The 23,956-nt window shown below is 36.9% G+C and overlaps 1 protein-coding gene across 1 annotated transcript; it reads right to left on the bottom strand.

Annotated features, from left to right (window-relative positions):
* Positions 1 to 742: 742 nt before the first annotated feature.
* Positions 743 to 13,908, bottom strand: LOC127093086 (60S ribosomal protein L6, mitochondrial). The gene is made up of 2 exons (XM_051031986.1): positions 13,741 to 13,908; positions 743 to 1,319 (listed from the first exon to the last, which is right to left on the bottom strand). The coding sequence occupies exon 2, from the start codon at positions 1,292 to 1,294 to the stop codon at positions 986 to 988; it is 309 nt and encodes a 102-aa protein (XP_050887943.1). The 5' UTR covers positions 1,295 to 1,319; positions 13,741 to 13,908; the 3' UTR covers positions 743 to 985.
* Positions 13,909 to 23,956: the final 10,048 nt, after the last annotated feature.

Genomic DNA, 23,956 nt, shown 5'->3' with positions numbered 1-23,956 from the left:
TCTAAAAGTCTACTTAATCAAGATGAAACTTGGATATTTCTCTTTGAATACTAGTTGGTGTATCCCCTTAATTTGAATAAATTCCTCTTCGCACAAATATAAATATAGATTTGGTTACATTACATTCATAAGAACATGCATACGTTGACAATATTGAAGGTTTGTTTTTTCCATTTTAAATTTTAGTTCTTACCTAATCATTGAAATGACTTAGTTAATGAGGACCAATTAGTATATGTCTTCTAAATCCTCTGTAACTCCACTACTCAAGATTCTATCTTCACCAAGGAAAAAAGATATTATTGACATAAGGAATCTTAATAAAGAAACAGTTTCATTTTAAATATTATAAAAAATATGGATACTAAAAAATATCTTCTAAGCTCTTACATCAGAAAGATTGTAGAGTATGCTACACCAGTTAGTGTAGCTGGCTTACAAATACTTTATATCAGTATTATTCTTATGCTGTTTGAGAATTCTTTAGTGGCTTCTTAGACACTCAAAAAAAGAACTACCTCAACTATAACATATAGTTCAATAATGCCCTCTTGGGTATAAATTACTTGTTCATTGAACTTCAATGTGGACTGGTCTCACACTTTTCCATTTGAATTCATTTAAGTGAAATTACAGCAAATTTTTGTTTGACTTCTGAATTGGATATAAAAATACACAAGAACTAAGAATATGAAAATCAACAACCACAAAAATATCACTGCCATTCATTAAAAACTAAATATATTCGAATTCATGATTTTTTGTATTATTAAAAAGATAAAATGTCTCAACAAAGACAAATTCTAATGTTACATATCAATCAGAGTGAAGCAAAAAAATGCTGTTATTTGAAGCTTGATCATATCTATGACTTTCTGTTTAAGAATTCTAACAGTGAAATTGTTCGAAAACTAGATGAAACAATTCTGCAGAGTTTAGCCGAACCTGAGACATAGACTTCGTGAAATCGGCTGAGATCATATGATCATTTAGACTTCTTTCCTTGCTTTTTCTTGATAACTTCGTCAGTATACATTATGCCTTTGCCTTTGTAAACTTCAGGTGGCTTACAATTGCGAACAGTAGCTGCAAACTGATGCACCCTTTGCTTGTCTATTCCAGTACAACAAATTACATTGTTTTTGAAGCAGAAAACACGGACAGCGGGAGGCGCTGATAATTCCACCTCATGACTGTAACCCAGTTTGAGATACAATAGACGCCCTGCAGATTCGGCTCTAGCTTTGTATCCAACACCCACAATCTTAAGAAAGCGGAAAAATTTGGCCTCCATTAATTCCAAAGCAAATCAGTTTTTCCTAACATTGCCAGAGAACCAAAGTTTAGAAATGACTCAAATTGATCTAGATCTTATCTTATATAAGTAGACGATACCATACCTATTACATCATAACATAAAATACATTTATTATCATGCGTGAGCAACTCTGTGCTCAAAGTAGTCAAAACTTAGATTTTGTGCAAAATCAAAAAGGTGAAGTAAAATTGTAAGACGGGGAATTGTAACACAAATCCTAAAATTTTACAATATTCATACGTATGCCTATAAAGCAGCACAAGTAGATGAGTAAGACAAATAAAACCTTAAATCACGCTTCTGATACTTATATAAAATTTTAATTCATGAGCACAAGCAAGCAAGTCACACAAACTCATAAGTCACATAAAATTTACAAAACAAACTATGCTAGTAAAAAACACCAAAAACACCTAATCCTTAATCTCTTCTAAGGGTGGCACATTATGACTAGCATCATCCTCTATAACAATATGTTGAATGGGACTGGAGTATCCTTTTCCTCCACAATCCACACATCATCTGTCTTGTCGATGTCGGAGAGCCAAAATCCCACCATTCGGGCCGCTCATTAGAGCGAACTATGGCAGAAAAACCCCCAATATCGGCCAATATTTAACATTGCAGCGAGCCCAAAAACCACCATGTATATCCGCCATGGCGCTGCCGTTTGATAACACAACATCATCACATTAAACATCATCAAAATGTATATCCTTCTTAAACAAGTTATCAATAGTGGGCTGTGGGTTAAATCTTCTCTTCTTCAAAATATTTCTGGAGCTGTCAACAACACCCTCCACACCATTTCACTGCTTTCCCTTTTTTCAGTAAGTTCTACACTATCACTACTATTTCAAAGAACATTCTTAGGCTTGTTTCTAAAGCTAAATATGGGGGAGGCGGTGTTAGGGACCAATTAATACTACTTTTTATATCATTTTATTGGTCCCTTTTACCAAGTTTTGATGTAATTACACACTTTTGTTCTCACTATTCTGTATAAATGCAATTAGGTTTAATTTATTTTGTTTTGAATAGCTATTTCACAATTTTTGTTAATTGTGTAGAATTTTTGGATGAGAAGGCTTTGGAATGCAACACCACATCTTGGATGAAGCTTGCCAAAGAAGGAAGCTGGATAAGCAACAGTTCGCGCCGCGAACTGCCTTCGCGCCGCGAAGGCTGCGAATCCAGCAAGCTGACTGAGGGTCAAAAGTGCTGTCTTGCAGAAAAAGTATTTTGCCATTTTGATGTCTGCCTTGGAATAGCTTTTCTGCTTTGGATGAGAATGACCAATTAGGGAAATGTCAACCTTTTTGTGTAGAAAAATACATTATTCTAGGGCATTCATTGATTACTATTCACACATTAATATTAAGAGATTTTTGTAAGAGAGAAAGAGGAGAGTTTTTCTTCTTTAAGCTTCTGCTTTGTAACAATGATGATGAGGAGCTAAACTCCCTTTTGTCAAGATTGGAGGTAGTAGGTATTCTCATATGTTTATGTACTCCATTTGATTTATATATATGATAAAGATTGTTGATGTATTGAATACTGTTTTTGCCCTAAGTTGAAAACCAGATTTGAGTAGTTGTCGAGAGAGATTATTTGAGTCTTGACATAAAACAGATTTTCAAGTAGTGAATAAGTTGTAGAGATAGATTTATTCATTACTCTTCTTTGGTATTAAACATTAAAGATTGCTATATTGATAGTTAGGTGGAGAGATCGTCTAAGGATCAATATAGTGATTATCACAATATCATTTAGACATAAATGACTTTGGGAGGATACTTGAACATCATCAATAATCTTAAATCTATATAGTTATCATAAGGAAGCATAAACATTTGAAATAGTGAATTCCAATCTTGCCAAGCTTTTACATTCGATTAAAACCATTTTACTGTTTTAGTGACATTTCCTCACAAGATAATTTTCCAAACAAAACAACTTTGTTACCTTCTAAACTTATAACATTTGGATTATAGAAAGGCGGTAATATCAACTAATCTCTGTGGATACGATATAAAAATATTTGCCGAAGATATACTTTTCAACAAATTGGCGCCGTTGCCGGGGATTGGTGTCGATATTACAAGCATTGCAATAATTCTTTGTTTTAAGTTGTGTTACATTTATTACTATCCCTCTTTTGTTTCACTTGGTTTGTTAGTTTTGTAGATTCTAGTGCATGCGAGGAAAAGCAACCGAGGAGCAACTTCAATTCGATCCTGAAATTGAAAGAACACTTCGGAAGCTCAATAGCAAAACACGAAGAAGAAGGAAACTAGCCGAAGAGAGGAACCGGAGAGAAGAAGCATCTACTTCCGCACTTGTTCCAATCGAAGAAGTGGTTGTAGAGGCTTGTGACGGAAACATGGCGGATGACAATCGTACCGAAATGTCCGCTAATAGTCCAAAAAGAAATGCTCAATTTGCCCGTGGAGGAAGAAATACGGAGATGAAGACCGGAATCCTCCAACTTCTCTATGCAAATCCATTCACCGGAATGGATCATGAAGATCCGTATACCCATCTCATCAAATTTTATGAGATTGCGGGTTCTACAGGAATAGATGAAACGGGTGAAGAGGCACTATTCAAAAGGATGTTCCCACACTCCTTAGTGGGAAAGGCAAAAGAGTGGTACCTTGATCAAGCACCGAGAGTGATGACGGATTGGAATTTACTAGAAGAAAAGTTCTTAGAAAGATACTTCCCTCAATCCCGATTCATGGAAGCCAAAACGGCTATTGCGGTATTCACTCAAGAAGGCAACGAGTCTCTAAATGAAGCTTGGGAAAGATTCAAGTCAATGTTGAGAAAATGCAAGGGACATGGTTTTGATGAGCTCACTCAAATCCATATTTTTCTAAATGGACTCCAATCAACTCACAAGACACTTCTGGATGCCACCGCGGGTGGCTCGCTTATGTCAAAAACTGCGGAAGAAGCTAAAGTCATTATTGAACGGATGGCTCTCAATGATCACCAAAGTCAACATGATCGTAGCCCTTCACAACGTAAGTCGGGAGTTCTTGAGTTAAATACCAATGATGTCATCCTTGCTCAAAACAAGCTACTCTCTCAACAAGTGGAGCTCCTCACTCAACAAATGGCCAAGCTTCCACAGCAAATGAAAGAGATTCAAGGGTCTCAAATTAGACATCAAGTAGCATGTTGTGAATTATGTCAAGGGGATCACCCTACTGGTTTTTGTCCTCCATCCCAAGAAGAAGTGAGTTATGTGAATAATCAAAATCAGGGCTACCAAAGACAACAGCCTAACAATCAAGGCTACCAACCAAGAAACAATCAAGGCTATCAACCATCAAGGTTCAACAATCAAAATTTTCAGCAGCAAAGTCCTTACCAACATCCAAATTCTCAAGGACAGCAGTCGCAAGGAGGAAATTCTAAGCTAGAGGATACTCTTCAACAATTCATGCAAGCTTCCATGGCAAATCAGAAAAGTAACGAAGCAGCCATTAAAAATCTGGAAAATCAAGTAGGTCAACTTGCGAAGCAACTGTCGGAACAAAATGCAGGATCTTCCTTTTCTGCTCTGCTAACACTCAACCGAATCCAAAGGAGCATTGTAAAGCAATTGTCACGAGGAGCGGTAAAGAGTTGGTAAGTGAAAAAGGTGAAGAGATTATAGAAGAGAACAATATGGATGGGATGCTGGAAGAAGAAGACAGGGTTGGTGAAAGTGAGAAGGTTGCTGGAAATGCTCAGTTCGCGCCGCGAACCACCTTCGCGCCGCGAAAAGAGCAGGTTTTGCCAAAGGAGCAGCAGATTGATTTGGAGGTGAAAAAGGATGCTGAACCAAGGAAGAAAAAGAAATCAGAGAAAGGTGTGAGCGTCATTCCAACTCAACATCTACCCTATCCACATGCTCCATCAAGGAAGGACAATGCTAGGCATTATGCACGGTTCATGGACATCTTCAAGCAACTTCAAATCAACATTCCATTTGTTGATGCATTAGAACAAATGTCACGGTATGCTAAGTTCATGAAGGACATTCTTACAAAGAAAAGGAGACACGTGGAAGACGAAACCATACTGCTTGATGCACGGTGTAGTGCCATTATCCAAAAGACTCTACCAAGGAAGGAGTCCGATCCGGGCCGAGTTGTTCTACCGGTAACCATTGGAAGCACATATATTGGAAATGGTTTTATTGACTTGGATTCTAGTATAAATTTAATCCCCCTCTCCATTGTTAAAAGATTGGGGAATGTTAAGATTAAATCGACGAGAATGACTCTACAACTAGCCGACAAGTCTACCACATCACCATACGGAATCGCTCAAGACATGCTTGTGAAAGTGGATAAATTTTTGTTTCCGGTGGACTTTGTAATAGTAGAGATGGATGAGGACCGTGATGTGCCCCTAATTCTTGGAAGACCTTTTATGAAAACAGCTCGGATGATGATTGACATAGATGATGGACTAATGAAGGTGAGAGTGCAAGATGAAGAGGTGACCTTTAATATTTTTGAAGCTATGAAGCATCCAAACGACAAGCATGATTCTTTCCGAATCGATGCAATTGAAGAGGAGGTAGTGGAGGTCGCGAACCAAATTCATATTTCTAATCCTCTAGAAAGATCCCTTATCGGAGCATACAACGTGTTGACCGACAATGAGGAACGAGAGATCGAAGCAATGTTGCACGAGTTAGAATCTTGTGGTGAGTTGACCTATCAAGAAGAAATAACAGAAGACTTGGATGCGAAGAAGAAAACGGAAGAGCAAAAGTTAGAGTTGAAAATGCTTCCGTCACACTTGAAGTATGTGTTTCTTGGAGACGAGTGTACTAAACCGGTGATTATAAGCAACACATTGTCCACACAAGAGGAAGACAAGTTGATTCAAGTATTGAAAAAGAACAAAGGTGCAATAGGGTGGGTGTTATCCGACTTGAAGGGTATTAGTCCGGCCTATTGCATGCATAAGATCATGATGGAGGAAAATTTCAAACGAGTTGCGCAACCTCAGAGGCGTCTGAATCCATCAATGAAAGAGGTAGTCCGGAAAGAAGTTGTCAAACTCTTGGAAGCCGGAATGATTTATCCTATTTCCGATAGCGCATGGGTGAGTCCGGTACAAGTGGTCCCCAAGAAAGGCGGAATGACGGTGATCAAAAATGATAAAAATGAGTTGATTCCGACAAGAACAGTGACCGGGTGGAGGATGTGTATCGACTATAGAAGGTTGAACCAAGCTACAAGGAAAGATCATTTCCCACTACCTTTCATGGACCAAATGTTGGAGAGGTTAGCCGGCAAAAATTTCTACTGTTTCTTGGATGGATATTCGGGATACAACCAAATTTCGGTCAATCCTGCGGATCATGAGAAGACAGCTTTTACATGCCCTTTTGGCATCTTTGCTTACCGAAGAATGCCTTTTGGGTTATGTAATGCACCGGCCACATTTCAACGGTGTATGCAAGCTATATTCTCGGACTTAATAGAGGAATGCATTGAGGTGTTCATGGATGATTTCTCTGTTTATGAATCATCTTTTGAATTGTGCTTAAAACACCTTGATGTAGTTTTGGGGAGATGCGTGGAGACCAACCTAGTGCTCAACTGGGAAAAATGCAATTTTATGGTCACTGAAGGTATCGTACTTGGTCACAAGATTTCTTCTGAAGGGCTAGAGGTGGACAAAGCCAAGGTGGAGGTTATTGAGAAACTACCACCTCCAACTAACATTAAAGGGATAAGAAGCTTTCTAGGACATGCCGGTTTCTACCAGAGATTCATACAAGATTTTTCAAAGATAGCGAAGCCATTGAGCAGTTTGCTCAACAAAGGTACGCCTTTTCTTTTTGATGAATCATGTCTTAAAGCTTTCTTAGATTTGAAAGAGAAGTTGGTCACCGCACCCATAATCGTAGCACCGAACTGGAACCTTGATTTCGAACTCATGTGTGACGCTAGCGATTGTGCAGTTGGTGCGGTGTTAGGACAAAGAAGCGATAAAATTTTTCATGCCATACACTATGCTAGTAAGGTGTTGAATGAAGCACAAGTTAATTACGCAACAACTGAAAAAGAATTACTAGCCATAGTATATGCATTGGAAAAATTTAGAGCTTATTTGATTGGTTCAAAAGTTGTAATCTACACCGACCACTCGGCGATAAAATATCTGCTTACCAAGCCGGATTCCAAACAAAGGCTTATTCGTTGGATCCTTTTATTACAAGAGTTTGATTTGGAAATTCGGGATAAAAAAGGTTCTGAAAACTTGGTGGCGGATCATTTGTCTCGGTTGGTCAATGTAGACATTACAAACAAAGAAGAGGAGGTGAGAGAAGAATTTCCAGATGAAAAACTTTATGCGATTCAAGTGAGACCTTGGTTTGCTGATTTTGCTAACTACAAAGCAACCGGTTTAACACCGGAAGACCTCACTTGCAATCAAAGAAGGAAATTCTTGGCAGATGTAAAATATTATGTTTGGGATGATCCTTATCTGTTTAAAGTAGGAGCTGACAATATTTTGAGAAGGTGTGTAACAATTGAGGAGTCAAGAGACATTCTTTGGCACTGTCACAACTCTCCGTATGGAGGTCACTATAGTGGTTTGAGAACAGCCACTAAAGTACTCCAATCGGGTTTTTATTGGCCATCTTTATTTAAAGATGCGCATGAACATGCGAAGAGTTGTGATGCATGCCAAAGGAGTGGAGGAATAGGAAAACAGGATGAAATGCCTCTAACCAACATACTAGAAGTGGAAGTTTTTGATTGTTGGGGTATTGATTTCGTTGGCCCATTCCCCTCTTCTTTCTCAAATGAGTACATACTAGTAGCCGTTGACTATGTCTCGAAGTGGGTAGAAGCAATTGCCTCACCTAAGGCCGACGCCAAAACAGTGATCAAATTTTTAAAGAAAAACATATTCTCACGTTTTGGTGTGCCTAGGGTGTTGATAAGTGATGGAGGCTCACACTTTTGCAATACACCTTTAGAAAAAGCTCTCGCAACAGTAGTTGGCAAACGCCATCTGATCAAAGCCTGGGGTAGTGTGAGGTTGAGGCTGAGGTCGGGGTCTGGCTCGGGCTCTGGATGAAGAAGTTCCAGGTGCATCAGTCTTATCATTCTGGTTTTGTAGAAACCTGTTCAGATATGCGTCATTGATCACAATGGTGATCGAGAAGTGTACTTCCTCTGGGATGGGAACATTTGCCTGACGGCACAGTCACATGATAAGTCCTGGATATGCGAGTACACCTGCTTTGCCACCGAAATTGGTTCCGCTTAAAACCATCTTTCTCATTTCGCCTGCGATGATGGATGCGACATCCACAGACTTCCCGACCATAATGCAGTACAATAGACACCCTACGTCCAGAGGAATTGTGGTGGTGTGGCTTCTTTGCCGAATATTAGTTAACAGTAGCACAAGAAAAGCCCTAGCTCCCAAATTAAAATTTTCTCTTTTCCACAATTTCGGATGTCCTTATCATTTAGTTCGAAGGATTTTCCGCTGAGGCATAGGGTAGCATTTATCGCTGCAAGATTCCACCTGTTAGCTGCCTCCATGGTATGATACTCACAACACTCACCCTCTCCAAGAGTTAGGGGATTACCCAGATATGAATTAATGTCATCCCTTCCAAAGGAAACGATCTTGCCCCTTACCCTGGATCAGTAGATGAAAGTCGTCCCCTCCTCTCGATGCATAGCGTTCGCATAAAATTCCCGAACGATATCATAATTGATTGCTGCTTCTGGTTCGCATAGTTTCATCCACCTTCGTCGTTCAAAAGCCGCAACCATACTATGATACGTCCCAGTTGGAGCTAGACGGATAAACCTCTCAGGCAAGATGGCTCTCTTAATTAGGCTTTCGAATCGTGCCTCGTGTTCATCACTAATTAAGAGAACCATCTTGCCTGAGAGGTTTATCCGTCTAGCTCCAACTGGGACGTATCATAGTGTGGTTGCGGCTTTTGAACGGCGAAGGTGGATGAAACTATGCGAACCAGAAGCAGCAATCAATTATGATATCGTTCGGGAATTTTATGCGAACGCTATGCATCGAGAGGAGGGGACGGCTTTCATCTACCGAACCAGAGTAAGGGGCAAGATCGTTTCCTTTGGAAGGGATGACATTAATTCATATCTGGGTAATCCCCTAACTCTTGGAGAGGGTGAGTGTTGTGAGTATCATACCATGGAGGCAGCTAACAGGTGGAATCTTGCAACGATAAATGCTACCCTATGCCTCAGCGGAAAATCCTTCGAACTAAATGATCAAAGGACATCCGAAATTGTGGAAAAGAGAAAATTTTAATTTGGGAGCTAGGGCTTTTCTTGTGCTACTGTTAACTAATATTCGGCCAAGAAGCCACACCACCACAATTCCTCTGGACGTAGGGTGTCTATTGTACTGCATTATGGTCGGGAAGTCTTTGGATGTCGCATCCATCATCGCAGGCGAAATGAGAAAGATGATTTTAAGCGGAACCAATTTCGGTGGCAAAGCAGGTGTACTCGCATATCCAGGACTTATCATGGGACTGTGCCGTCAGGCAAATGTTCCCATCCCAGAGGAAGTACACTTCTCGATCACCAGTGTGATCAATGACGCATATCTGAACAGGTTTCTACAAAACCAGAATGATAAGACTGATGCACCTGGAACTTCTTCATCCAGAGCCCGAGCCAGACCCCGACCTCAGCCTCAACCTCACACTACCCCAGGCTTTGATCAGATGGCGTTTGCCAACTACTGTTGCGAGAGCTTTGAGGCCTCCAGGAGGTCTCAATCATTTCTCTTCGATGCCATGCAGCAGCAGTTCCAGAACACGTTTCTGGCGCCAGAGGCCCGCACTTTTCCTTCGCAAGCGGACTATGCAGCTTATGCTAATTGGCCTGAGGGCAGGCCAAATTTTATGGGGGGTGCAGGAGGTAGTGTAGACCCAAATGAGGAGATGGAGGATGTTCTTGGAAATGTAGGTGGTGATCAAGAGGAGGAGGATTGAGAATTTGGAGAATTGAGAAGTTGTTTTATTTCTGAGTTTCTTTGTACTATTTCTGTTTTTGTTTTTGGAAATTTGTGATGTACTTTTGGGTGGCTCTAGTTCACCATAACTTTATTTTGGCACTTTATTTTTGTGAGTGTTTTGACAATTGCATGAATGCTATTTGAGATTTAAGTGTGTTTTTAATCAAATTTTGGTTTACCAACACTTTTGTTTAATTGTTCTTATTTTTAAATCAAGCTTTAAGCAACCGAGAAATGATCGCAAAGAAAGAAGCATAGGACACTTCGAGTGGTGATGATAAGAATTAGTGTCGGCATTTCAAGGTACACTTTATCGCTTTCTAGACTTAACATGAGTAGTTTGATGGTGTGTGCAAATTCCATGTCATAAATTCATTGAAGTATATGTCAGTTTCGAATCAAAATAGGACTTAACCAATTGTGAGGAGGCTTTCCATTGTACACTAAAAAACGGAAAACCGAGCATTATTTTAACTCATTCTTATCATGCTAAATCATGCATCAATCTATTTTTTGTGTAAAAATTTTGAAAATGATAGAGGTATTGTTTGTGAGAAAAACCACTTCACCAAAAAGTTTGAATCAAATAACCTTGTGAGGAATAATCCTTAGTTAAACCCCTTTGAGCTTATTTTAGGATTCATTTGATTGATCATTGTAAAATCAATTGAAAATTGTGGAATAAATGAATCCTAATTTCGTTCGTATCAGTTGAAACCTCAAACCGAGTTGTTTGCAAAATTTTGCCTTTTGCTTATGTCTAAGTAGGGAGCATTATTGAATAAATTTGGTTTTGGAATCTAAAGTTGGGGAGAGTAAAGTGAAAAGTTGATTAGAAACTTGGAAAAGTGAGTTTTTTTTATGGAAGGGTAAAAATATGAAAAGAAACAAGAAAAAGAAATCACCCTTGAAACCATAGAGCATAAAAAAAAAGATTAGAAAAAAGAAAAGCAAAGAAAATGCTCATGGTTGTGTGGATTTGAAAAGAAAAAGAAAAAGAAAAAGATAGGGATCAAAAAAAGGGAAATTGTGTAGAGTTAAATTTTTGGGAATGCTCCCTTAGGATAAGCAATTTGGTTGAATTCTCTTAATCATATCCTTTCTTGTAACCTAAGCCACATTACAACCTTTGAAAGACCTCTTGATTCTCATTTTTCACATGAATTGGTACTTGTTGTGATAACCGCATGATTTGAGTTGTTGTTGATTTAATTGCTTGGATGAGTGAAAATAACCCTTCATATTATTCATCATTATTATGATGTGTGTAAGTTTGATTCAATTTTGACATATATGGCTTTGAATTCTTTGGAATGATTTTTGCACTTTACTATTTCCCTCATTCATGTTTTGTCTAGAATTGAGATAGGTGAATTGAGAAAATGCCAAACGCTTTTGAACCATTTGAATGTCCTTGGTAAATTCTTGTTTAAATCTTTTGTGTCATTGCTTTGGTTGTAAGGGTGGAAACTTTTGTTTAGGGACAAACAAAATGATAAGTTGAGGAGAGTTGTTAGGGACCAATTAATACTACTTTTTATATCATTTTATTGGTCCCTTTTACCAAGTTTTGATATAATTACACACTTTTGTTCTCACTATTCTGTATAAATGCAATTATGTTTAATTTATTTTGTTTTGAATAGTTATTTCACAATTTTTGTTAATTGTGTAGAATTTTTGGATGAGAAGGCTTTGGAATGCAACACCACATCTTGGATGAAGCTTGCCAAAGAAGGAAGCTGGATAAGTAACAGTTCGCGCCGCGAACTGCCTTCGCGCCGCGAAGGCTGCGAATCCAGCAAGCTGACTGAGGGTCAAAAGTGCTGTTTTGCAGAAAAAATATTTTGCCATTTTGATGTCTGCCTTGGAATAGCTTTTCTGCTTTGGATGAGAATGACCAATTAGGGAAATGTCAACCTTTTTGTGTAGAAAAATACATTATTCTAGGGCATTCATTGATTACTATTCACACATTAATATTAAGAGATTTTTGTAAGAGAGAAAGAAGAGAGTTTTTCTTCTTTAAGCTTCTGCTTTGTAACAATGATGATGAGGAGCTAAACTCCCTTTTGTCAAGATTGGAGGTAGTAGGTATTCTCATATATTTATGTACTCCATTTGATTTATATATATGATAAAGATTGTTGATGTATTGAATACTGTTTTTGCCCTAAGTTGAAAACCAGATTTGAGTAGTTGTCGAGAGAGATTATTTGAGTCTTGACATAAAACAGATTTTCAAGTAGTGAATAAGTTGTAGAGATAGATTTATTCATTACTCTTCTTTGGTATTAAACATTAAAGATTGTTATATTGATAGTTAGGTGGAGAGATCGTCTAAGGATCAATATAGTGATTATCACAATATCATTTAGACATAAATGACTTTGAGAGGATACTTGAACATCATCAATAATCTTAAATCTATATAGTTATCATAAGGAAGCATAAACATTTGAAATAGTGAACTTCAATCTTGCCAAGCTTTTACATTCGATTAAAACCATTTTACTGTTTTAGTGACATTTACTCACAAGATAATTTTCCAAACAAAACAACTTTGTTACCTTCTAAACTTATAACATTTGGATTATAGAAAGGCGGTAATATCAACCGATCTCTGTGGATACGATATAAAAATATTTGTCGAAGATATACTTTTCAACAGGCGGCGGAAGCAGCAGCAGAACCCTCACTAGTAGCAGCATGAATTTGAAGTCATTTGGTTAACAACAAAAACAGAGCAAAAATAAGACAGGAACGGGTAGCATGGAATAAAGAAGGATGTGGCGAACAAACAAGAAGGTCGCACAGTGTTTTTAACCTGATAATTAAAGGTTGCAGTGTTTTTTTAAATTAACAAAAATTAATAGGCACATTTTTGTAACCAAATAACTCTTATCCTAAACGGGCTTCCTTAAACCACATGTGCATAAACGGATCTTCTAACCCACGCACAAAAAACGAGTTTCTCTCCCTAACCCTAGCATGCATCATGTGGTCGCCAACCCTAAATTGAATCGCAAAAACTCCAGAAAGATCGCAGATCATTCGATTCTATGATTAACAACTATAATTCCACCTGATTTCACCATAATCCAATTCTGTGTGGACTCTTAATCTCTAAGGGCGCGTACAATCATTGAATGTGTGTTTGCACGATTCGAAACACAATCTTGTCTTCCATGGTTGTACTTTTATGCATAATAGCAGAGCTGTAATGTGTACAGTAAAGTACATTGTACTCCACAAGAATGCTCATTTTGAACCATTGAATTCGCACTTAAGAAATTAAAAACCAATGCTTTATATACTTTTTATTTATGCGCTATAGGAGAGGGAAAGGAAAATGAGAAACAATAAAAGAGGAAAACCTGGTAGACTTTATCGCTGTTTTTGGTGGCCGACGATCAACTCAGGCTGAAATTTCCGGCAAGTTGAGTTCTGAGCTGACTCCAACTTGTTTCTGATACGACAAAGTTCACTTTGTTGTTTTAGGGTTTTCATTGTAAAAATGTGATTGGTTTTTTCATCCCTCTCATCTGTTTTTTTTTTTATCTCAAATATAAGTAAAATAGTAGTAATTGTTATTATAATTAAATAAAAGATTAATATCTATTTTGTCTCTATAATGTGGACGATTTTTGAAAAAACTTTTAAAAAAAAATTGCTTTTATTTAATAATGTGACAGTTTTTTTTTATGATTATTTTGGTCTTTTAAAACATACAGTCATCAAAAATAATAATGATGTGGCAATTTTTTAATCTTTTAATTTTATTTAATGACGTGAATTGTTAAGTTGAATTTTTTTATTTTTATTATTCTTTATTAGTTTTACGTGACTTTTATTCTTTATTTTTATAATATATAAAAATTAATTAAATATATTTTTATTTAGTTATCAAGTATATTCTAAACATTTTGCATAGTTAGTTTAAAATATATTTAAGTGAAATATATATATTTATTAGAATAAAATATGTTTAGGGAGGCGCATTTTTAAAATATATTTATTTTAATCAAATAAACTAAGTATCATTATTTAATTAGTATTATTAAATACTAAATAAATATTTTTATAAATTAGTATGTATTAAATATTATGTACTAAAAGTGTGATAAATATTTTTAAAATAAAAGTGTAATAAAAAAAGTTTAAAATATATTTATTCTAATTAAACAAACTAAATGTGCAATATATATATATATATATATATATATATATATATATATATATATATATATATATATATATATATATATATATATATAAGTGGAATAAAAATGCAAAGCAACCAACATCGCCTAGTTGCATAGTCATGAACGAATATGACAAGTCCATAGTGTTTAAAGGAAAGAGAAAGGACAATGTTTATAAAAGTAGTTTTTTGAATTGATTGATCAGAAGGTAGTTTGTCTTCTATATGTGAGTGATGAGAAGTGGATCTGGCACAAAAGGTTAGGTCATACTAATTAGAGATTAATCTTTAAATTTAACAACTTTAAACTTGTTAAAGGATTGTCAGATCTCAATTATCACTCAGATATTCTTTGTAGAGCATGCCAAGTAGGAAAAATCAACAAAATTTCTTTCAAATTTAAAAACATTATCTCTACATCTAGACCCTTAGAACTATTTCACATTGATTAGTTTGGTCCTGTTAGTACCGCACCAATCAATGGGAAGAATATATGGTCTAGTCATTTTTGATGACTATAGTAGATGGACTTGGGTTAAATTCTTGAGAATCAAGGATGAATCATATGATGTGTTCAACGTCTTCTACATACAAGTACAAAATGAAAAAGAATCCAAAATTTTAAAGGTAAGAAGTGATCATGGTGGTGAATTTGAAAATGAGTCATTTGAACTATTTTGTGAAAAACATGAAATTCTCCATGAGTTCTCTTCTCCTAGAAGTCCACAACAAAATGGAGTTGTAGAGAGAAATAACATATTTTTATAAGAAATTGTCAAAACCATGATCCATGAGAATAACTTACCTAAGTACTTGTGAACAAAAGTTGTAAACACATCATGTTATGTTCAGAATAGAATTTATATTAGACTTATTCTAAACAAGACATCATATGAGTTGTTCACTAGAAGAAAATCAAACATCCCTTATTTCCATCAGTTTGGATGTACCTTTTATATCCTAAACAACAAGGCTTATCTGAAGAAATTTGATGCTAAAGCTTGGAATGATATCGTGTTGGGACACTCTGAACGCTCTAAAGCATACAGAGTGTATAACTCTGAAACCAATGTGGTTGAAGAGTCATTACACATTAAATTTGATGACAAAGAGCCTAACATTAAAATGTTGGAGCTAGTTCAAAAAAAATTCAGAAATTTGTGTATCCAAAGACAAATCAGGAGCTAGAGGTCAAGAATTTGAAAGCTCGGAAGAAATCAGCCCATCTAAAGTTGAGTGCTCATAAGTCATAAAAACTCTAGAAGTTGATGATTCAGAAGTTGATCCTACCTCAGAAGCTCATCCTGACAATGAAGAATTTGAAGAAGCACAAGATAACTCTTCAGATGCATCACAATCCAAAAAGACCTTTGAGTACAAGTCTTCTCATCCAGAAGAGTTAGTGTGAGTACATCTTTCGTTAGGTGTGTTTTGTATGATGTCAAAACTAGGATACTTTAGCATTTATGTATATTGGACGATATCCTCTTACTCTTTATGTGCATCTTAACATTAGGAAGCATACGAGTCTTTAGAAACATCTTTGGAAAGGTTTCATGCATTAAAAATGATTTAGAAAAGGTTTCATATATTAAAAATAAGTTTTCATGTTAAAAACAAATCTATAGGTTGGCCTATACAAGTTTCAGGTTGACATATGTAACTCATTTTTTAAGCCTGTTTTATATGCTGACTTATAGGTTGGCACATGACCTTTACAGGTCGGCACATATAAGAAAAATTCTTCTACAGGTCGACATATAAGATCTATAGGTCGAGACGTATATTGTAGTATTAAAGCATGTAGCTTATGTTTTATGTGCCGACTCCACGGGTTAACACATAGGAGGCGCATAACCTGTACAGGTCGACCTATGCTTCGTACAGGTTGACACGTGACTTCAACATGTCGACCTATGCGATAAAAAATTGCAATTTTCATATTTTTTTTCAAAGTGACTTGCATTCCTTTTTGCTCTCATTCACTCAAGCATATATATACTTCATACATGCATCATACTAAGGTTTCTAGAGTTAGTAAAACTTACATGAATTCAGGATTTCAAAGCATCTCATCATCTTCAATTCAATTTATGCATACACGCAATCAAACTACACATAATCATTTTTTGATTGGGTGCCATCTAGATTAGGATTGATAATGTCCAATTAGGTTTGTTGTACCAATAATATTGGGTTGCGATCTTTGAGGGATTCAAATAAGAAAACCGATTTGGGGTTTTCCTCCAAGATCTTTAGGTTTTGAAGGTTTTTGACAAGATTGTGCAATTCGGATCCGATCGAGTGAAAGCCTTGAGACTAGGTGTGTCGGAAAAGGAGTAGCGTGAAATGGTGGATCTTGTTAACAAATATTGGGTTCAACAAGTGTGTGCTTGGGATTAATTCAGTTGGGTGAAAGCCTTGAGACAAGGAGGTCGTTCAAGGAAGTAGCAACAACAGGTGAATTGAAGCGGCATTGTTGGTTGCATTATCATGCGCTTGGGATTAATTCAGTCGGGTGAAAGCCTTGGGTCAAGGGGTGCCTTGCAAGGAAGTAGCAATAACAAGTGAATTGAAGTGGCATTGTTGGTTACTTGATCAAGATTGATCAAGGTTTTTGGAGGTGCTAGAGTCAAGAACAAACTTAGGGTTTGTGAGGTTTGATTTCTCACCTCTTGTATTCATACATTTACCAAGTAAGATTTATTAGATTAATATCTCAATTTGAATTCGAATTGAGGGCAGGCGTACCCATAGCGAGGTCGATTGGGGAACTGTCTAAACAAATTCTTGCGTACTCTCTCTCTCTCTCTCTCTCTCTCTCTATCTATCTATCTATATAATATATATATTATATATATATATATAATATATATATATATATATATATATATATATAATATATATATAATATATATATTATATATATTATATATTATATATATATATATATATATATATATATATATATATATATATATCGTTTATTTTTCGGTTCACAAATTGTTAATTACTTTGACCTCTTAATCAGCATTGTTTGGATAATAACTTTTGAATTATTTGTTAAATTGTGTTGTTGTAGTAATCACTTACCATTTGGTAGTGATTAGTTTTTTAAAAACTACAAACATTATACAGATATCCAAACTTTGTTGATTGCATGCAAAGTGTTTGACGAATTGTGTCAACCAGTCTTTAGTGTGTTGTTGACATTGGAGATAGATAGTTACTATAGTAGAGTATTCAATTTAGTGTTTGGAGTATTGATAAACCAACTTATAATTATTATCATACCATTAGTACTCATATGCATATCCGAGTTTTTCAATAGAAGGTTTGGTTAGACGATTTTGGATCCGGAAAATATTTTAAACTTTTTTCCGCGCCATAAATTTTTCTAAATCAAAGTTTCAAATAATTTTTTTATTTGAGATCTATTCCCCCCCCCCCCCCCCCCCTCTAGATCTAGGCTTATCGTCTAACAGTTAGTTCTTGGAAACAAAGATAGCCCTATAAATACAAGGTCTACCTTTAGAGAAGAACATTAAATGATAGAACTACTCTCCATGATCGAACCTACTTCTATTGATGAAGCATTTTCTGATGATGGATAGATTGTGGCTGTGCAAGAAGAGTTAAATCAATTTTAAAGAAATAATATCTGGAATTTGGTACCTAAACCTTCACAGAATAACATTATTGGAACAAAATAGGTATTCAAAAATGAAATTCTGGTATCAGATATAAGATGTCGAAGGTAATGTCACGACACTAATATCTGTTAATACAAATAGGATAAAGATACAGAATGGTAAAGCAAAAGACACAAGCAATTGTTAACCCAGTTTCGGTGCAACTCACCTACGTCTGGGGGCTACTAAGCCAGGAAGGAAATCCACTAAAATAGAATCAGTTCAAAGACTCTCCGTACACTTCAACAAGTTACAGTCTTTCTCACCTAATCTTTACCCGTGCAATTTCTACCTAAGCACTCTTAGATATGAGAAGCCACTCACTTCCCTACAATCACACATGTGATCTTAAACAACAATCCCTTGAGAAAAGAACACACTTTTCAATAACACACTTTTGATTTTACTTCACAATTTCAATCAAGAAGAGACACACTTGATCTTACTTAACAACTTTGATCAAGAAGGCACACTCTTGATCTTGCTTCACAACTTTGATCAAGTAGACACACACTCTTGCTTAACAGCTTTAGAGTGACAAATTACAACCACAAATCAGTCCAATTCAATCATCAAAAGATGACTTGAATGACTTACAAGTCTTACGACTAAACAGACACAAACCCTAGCTCTCTCTATATATTTCGCTCAGTATTGGTTGTGTTGTAAAACAGGTTTTCTAAGTCCCTTTTTATAGAAGCTTTCAGCTGGGCTTGGACATCTTGAAAACCCTAAATCTATTTTTCAATTAAATCTTTTCATAACAGCTGGTTAGATCTCCTTGGAAAATAAGTAAATCAGGTTGTAATCCATGATTGAATGCGCCAGCTAATCAGATCTTTAATCATACATAGATTGCCATTAATTGTGCAATCACAAAACACCAGACATTCATACTGAATGTTCTGTGTACAGGATGTCATGACATCGGGTTTGACATCCTGGAAAAATCCTGCATAATTCCATAATTCCTTTTATAGCTTTCAGCAGGTACATAAAGACATCAGGTGTCATGACATCGTGTATGACATCTTGATACAGTCCTGTATAATTATGTTTTTCATTTCAACTCCAGCAGGAACACAATATCAGAAGCCATGGCATTGTATATGGCATTCTGAAACAATTCTGCATGATTATGTTCTTGAACTCTAGCAGGTACATAGGATATCTTATGTTAAGACATCACACAAAACATCTTGTGAACTCTCTTTGTTTTACCAAAATTGCTGCCAACACTTGGAACCAACAAACTCCCCCTTTGGCAAATTTTGGCTAAAACATATATCTATCCTTTTTGTTCACAAGAAAACTATCAGCAATTAAACAACAGTTTAAACAGCAGTAGAAGCAAACACAATTACTAGCTATAGCTACTAGTAATACACACATGCACGAGGGTACTTCTCCTCCCCCTAAATTTGTGCAACAGAAATAGAATTACTAGTTATGGATGCAACTAGTAATACACACAAATGCACAAGGGTACTCCTTCTCCCCCTAAATCTGTGCATACAGCAAATAGCTATTGTAATCATAGCACCTATACCAGCCAGAATGTCATTCTGACATCTACTTCAACATCAACACTTATGCACCTTATCAGACATCCCCTTTGACATCTGTAAACAGAACAACATTCTGTTTTAACACCTGTGCACTTTCTTCAATAATAGTTGTCCTTCAGTTCAACTACATACATCTCACAACTCTCCACAACTGCTTCTACATCAACACTTTCCACATTAACACTTCTCCCCCTTTTTAGTCAAAATTGATCAAAGGTGACCAATTAGACAAAATAAATGTCAATTAGTCTATCAGAGAATGTCAGATCAGATGTTATAACATTAAACATGTTAAAACATAATAGTTAGGCAGTACAAACCATCATCATACACAGCTGTGGTAGCTGAGATAATGAACAAATCCAAGGAACTCATCAAGAGCCCAAAATATTACAGACAGACATCAATGAGGACTGCCACAAATTACACATTTTCCAAAAAAAACAAAAAACTTCAGTCTTCCAAACATCAGCACCAGAACAGATTCCATAACATCAGCCACACCAGGAACAGTCTTCACCACAACACACTTCACACAGTCTTCACCACAGTCTTCATACAAAAGGGGGGGGGGGGGGAACCATCAATCAGAGGAAGAAGTATCACCTTCACCTTCAGAGCTTTCAGAGTTGCCACTGGATTGAGCTTTTGACCTCTCTTTTGAGGTATTAGCATATGAATCTTCACCAGCCTTCTCCATTTCTTCCTGTTCTAGGCTCATGATAAGAACTTTCAACGCTTTTTTTCTTGCCTTAGCTACTCTTATTCCATTATCCAGTTCCTTGTAGGTATCTTTTAGTTAATCAATTAAGCTTCCTTGAGATGCAGACTCTCTTTTGGCAAATGTCATGATAACATCATTTACATGACTTCCCTCAAACAACTTATAATGAATGGATAGATGGGGCTTTCTTCTGCTTGGAATGTCACTTGTACTCAGGATGCCTGGTTGTTGGCTCAGGATAATGCCACAAATAATGGATGGGAAGGCAATGGGCAGCTTCACAGCATTTGTGGAGGCATGTCTGATGGTTTGATCAAATATAAACTTTCCAAAGTCATAGTTTAACTTGGTTCCAATTGCATGAATGATTCTTCCAAGACCAATGGAGTTGGTATAGATATGATTAGTAGACACCCAGTTGGCTGAACCAATCTTGTGTAAGATGACATATTTGACAGTGAGCTTGCCAGCTGAAAGGTGATTCCTACTAGGCCATTCCTTAACTTGGCCAGCTATAATAATCCTAAACACCTCATTGTCTGTAGTCTCTAGATCCACTCCTCCATCAGTTCCTCTTCCTAGGAACTTGTTGATAATGCTTGGTGAGAATTTCACACATTTTCCCCTTACAAACACTTTGTAGAACTCCCTGCTGCTCTTTTCATAAATATCCTCAGGGATATTCACAATAAACTCTTTTACTAACCCCTCATAACATTGGGGTAGAGCAACCACAGTCTTCATTAGTCCAGCATTTTTGATCAAATCAATTACTTCCTTTACCTCTACAGCCTCTTTTCCAAGCTCTCTTTCAACAGCTACATTTCTTTGAATGACAAATTTCCATTTTGTAGCACCATCTTCTAAATGAAAAGAGATATTGTCTAGGTGCACAGCAGCAACTTTTCCAGGAGACTTCTTGATAGCCTGCCTTTTTGCAGGGGAGATGTCTGGGACATCGTCTTTGACATCTTCATCAGATTCAGAACTGTCTCTTTCTTTCCTTTTCCTAACCTTAACTTTGCTCCAAAATTTGGAAGGTCCTACACCAACAACCTTTTTCACTCTTCTTGTTGTTCTCATTTTAGCCACACTTTTCCCTTTTCTAATTCTCAGTTTCTCAGCTACACTAGGTTTTACAAGATAGACCAAAGACTCATCCTCTTCTTCAGAGCTTTCTTCCTCTAGGTCAATAATATTCTCTTGAGACACATTTGCTGGTTTCTTGCTAGGTAGGGTTTTACCTAGAGAGCATAGCCCCTCAGCAGCAACTTCCTTTTCTGATCTAGATGAGTCATCATCTTTATCAGCATGAGGTTCCTCCTTAGGTGAGGGGTCCCTTCTGGACAGAGGGGTAGAAACCCCTTTGACTTCATACCCTTCACTTAGAATCCTAGTAACTAGGTTCCTAATGGCACGACCAACATAATGCATGTCTTTTGGAAGAGAAGATTTACCAGGGGTATTACCTTGCTTATCTCCAGCCATGGAGGAGGGACCTGGGGTGTCACCTGGTATCACGCAAAGCGGAGTAATGTCCAGCACGTCTTCATCTAGAAACTCCATGGAGGGAGTCTTTGCATGGCGAGAGGATTTTGAACCAGATGATGATGGATGTTGAGACATGTTGTAGAACTTTTGAGAGAAGTTTCTTTGCCCTAGCTGAGTTTCTCTGAGAGGTTGAATGGAGATGGAAATTGCTGTGTTTAGGTAGCGTGTGCTAAAGGCATAGATACTATTTTCAATGCTAGGGAATGATTTTTCATTAATGTGGCTCTTTCTTTTAAGTGGGCAGACACTATTTTTATTTCCTTTTCTTTTCCACTTTAATTGCCATAATTTCACAAGAGTCCAAATCCCTAATTTCCCTCTTTCATATTCAAATTGAATATCACCCAAATTTCTTGCAGCCTTGTCAGCTATTTCCATATCATGCTTTAGACCCATGAATTTGTCTTCCACGAATTTTCTAATGGAATGATGATAGCAAAAACTGTACTTGGTCCACTTGTGCTGAATATGATTTTTGGACCTAGTTGCAGCATTCAGGTTGTCACAATACAATGTCATGACATCGTGTGTGACATTGTATACAATCATCAGTAGTTTCATCCAACCCAGTTGAGACCAACTGCTTCCATTGTGAACACCATTTTCACCTTTCACATGTGTAGGAGCAGGTGTCATCCCAATATTCTCCACATTGTTCTTGGCATTTTTGCTTTGAGATAAACACATAGTCCCTTGTGGCCTAGTTCCAACAATGCTCTCTCCAGTTCCAGACTGCCTTTGACTGGTCACATGTCCACTTATTTGTTCTAACCTCTTAGTTGTTTGAGCCATCATAACCTTTTCTCTTATGAAAGTGAGGTTAAGTCTGAGCTTCTGGTGTGACATCCTTATCTGACATTTCTCACAGACGTGTTTTTCATCACTCTTGAGGGTTCTTCTAGCATCTATACTCATCTTTATCCCTTCCTCTTTGACATAGGAACACTTTAAGGAATAATCCATTTGAGGGCTCCACATGTAGCAGTTGTCTTTGGTCCTGATTCCTTTCATAATCACTTCACTATCTTTGTTAAAAATTAGACATTCAGTTTTGGTGAAGTTAACATTCAGACCTTGATCACATAGTTGACTGATGCTTATTAGATTTGCATTCAAGCCCTTAACTAGTAGAACCTTGTCAAGTTTAGGAACTCCAAGACAATCAAGCTTACATGTTCCCTTGATTTCACCTTTTGCTCCATCTCCAAATGTTACATGGCTTATGGTATGATGATGCAGATCAGTTAGCAGGTCTTGGTTTCCAGTCATGTGTATGGAACATCCACTATTAAAGTACCACTCTTCTTTGGCTGAGATTCTGAGGGGAATGTGAGCTATCAGACTTGTAACATTAGTCTTAAGAACCCATTGCTTCTTGATGATAGGCATGTGCTGTTTGGGTCTGGATTGATAGTGATTCTGATGATGAGCAGGCCTAGGATAACTATACAGTTTATGGCAGAAAGGCTTAAGATGACCAAATTTCCCACAGTAATGGCATCTCCATCTTTGGTGTTTCCCTTTCTGTTATTTTCTCCTCTGGTGTTGTGACATATGATGTGACATCACAAGTTTACTTTTATTATGGGTGCACTTAGGTTTGGCTTGAGGTTTGGCACCAGTATAACTGCTCTCAGGCTTTGAGTCATTATACCCAATGCCAGATTTGTCTCCTGTTATTTGTCCAGTTTGGAGAATCTTGTCTAAGGAGTCAGATCCATTGCTTAACATCCTTACATACTTGGTCATCTCTTCTAGTTTAGAATTTTGAAACATGACTTCAGTTTTCAACTTAGAGATGGTTTTCACATGGTCTGCCTTCTCACTTTCCAGCTGTGCTATCTTCTGACTTTC

This window comes from Lathyrus oleraceus, chromosome 6, assembly GCF_024323335.1.
Source record: "Lathyrus oleraceus cultivar Zhongwan6 chromosome 6, CAAS_Psat_ZW6_1.0, whole genome shotgun sequence".
NCBI classification, from domain to species: domain Eukaryota; kingdom Viridiplantae; phylum Streptophyta; class Magnoliopsida; order Fabales; family Fabaceae; genus Lathyrus; species Lathyrus oleraceus.
This window is presented reverse-complemented; position numbering and strand designations above follow the sequence as displayed.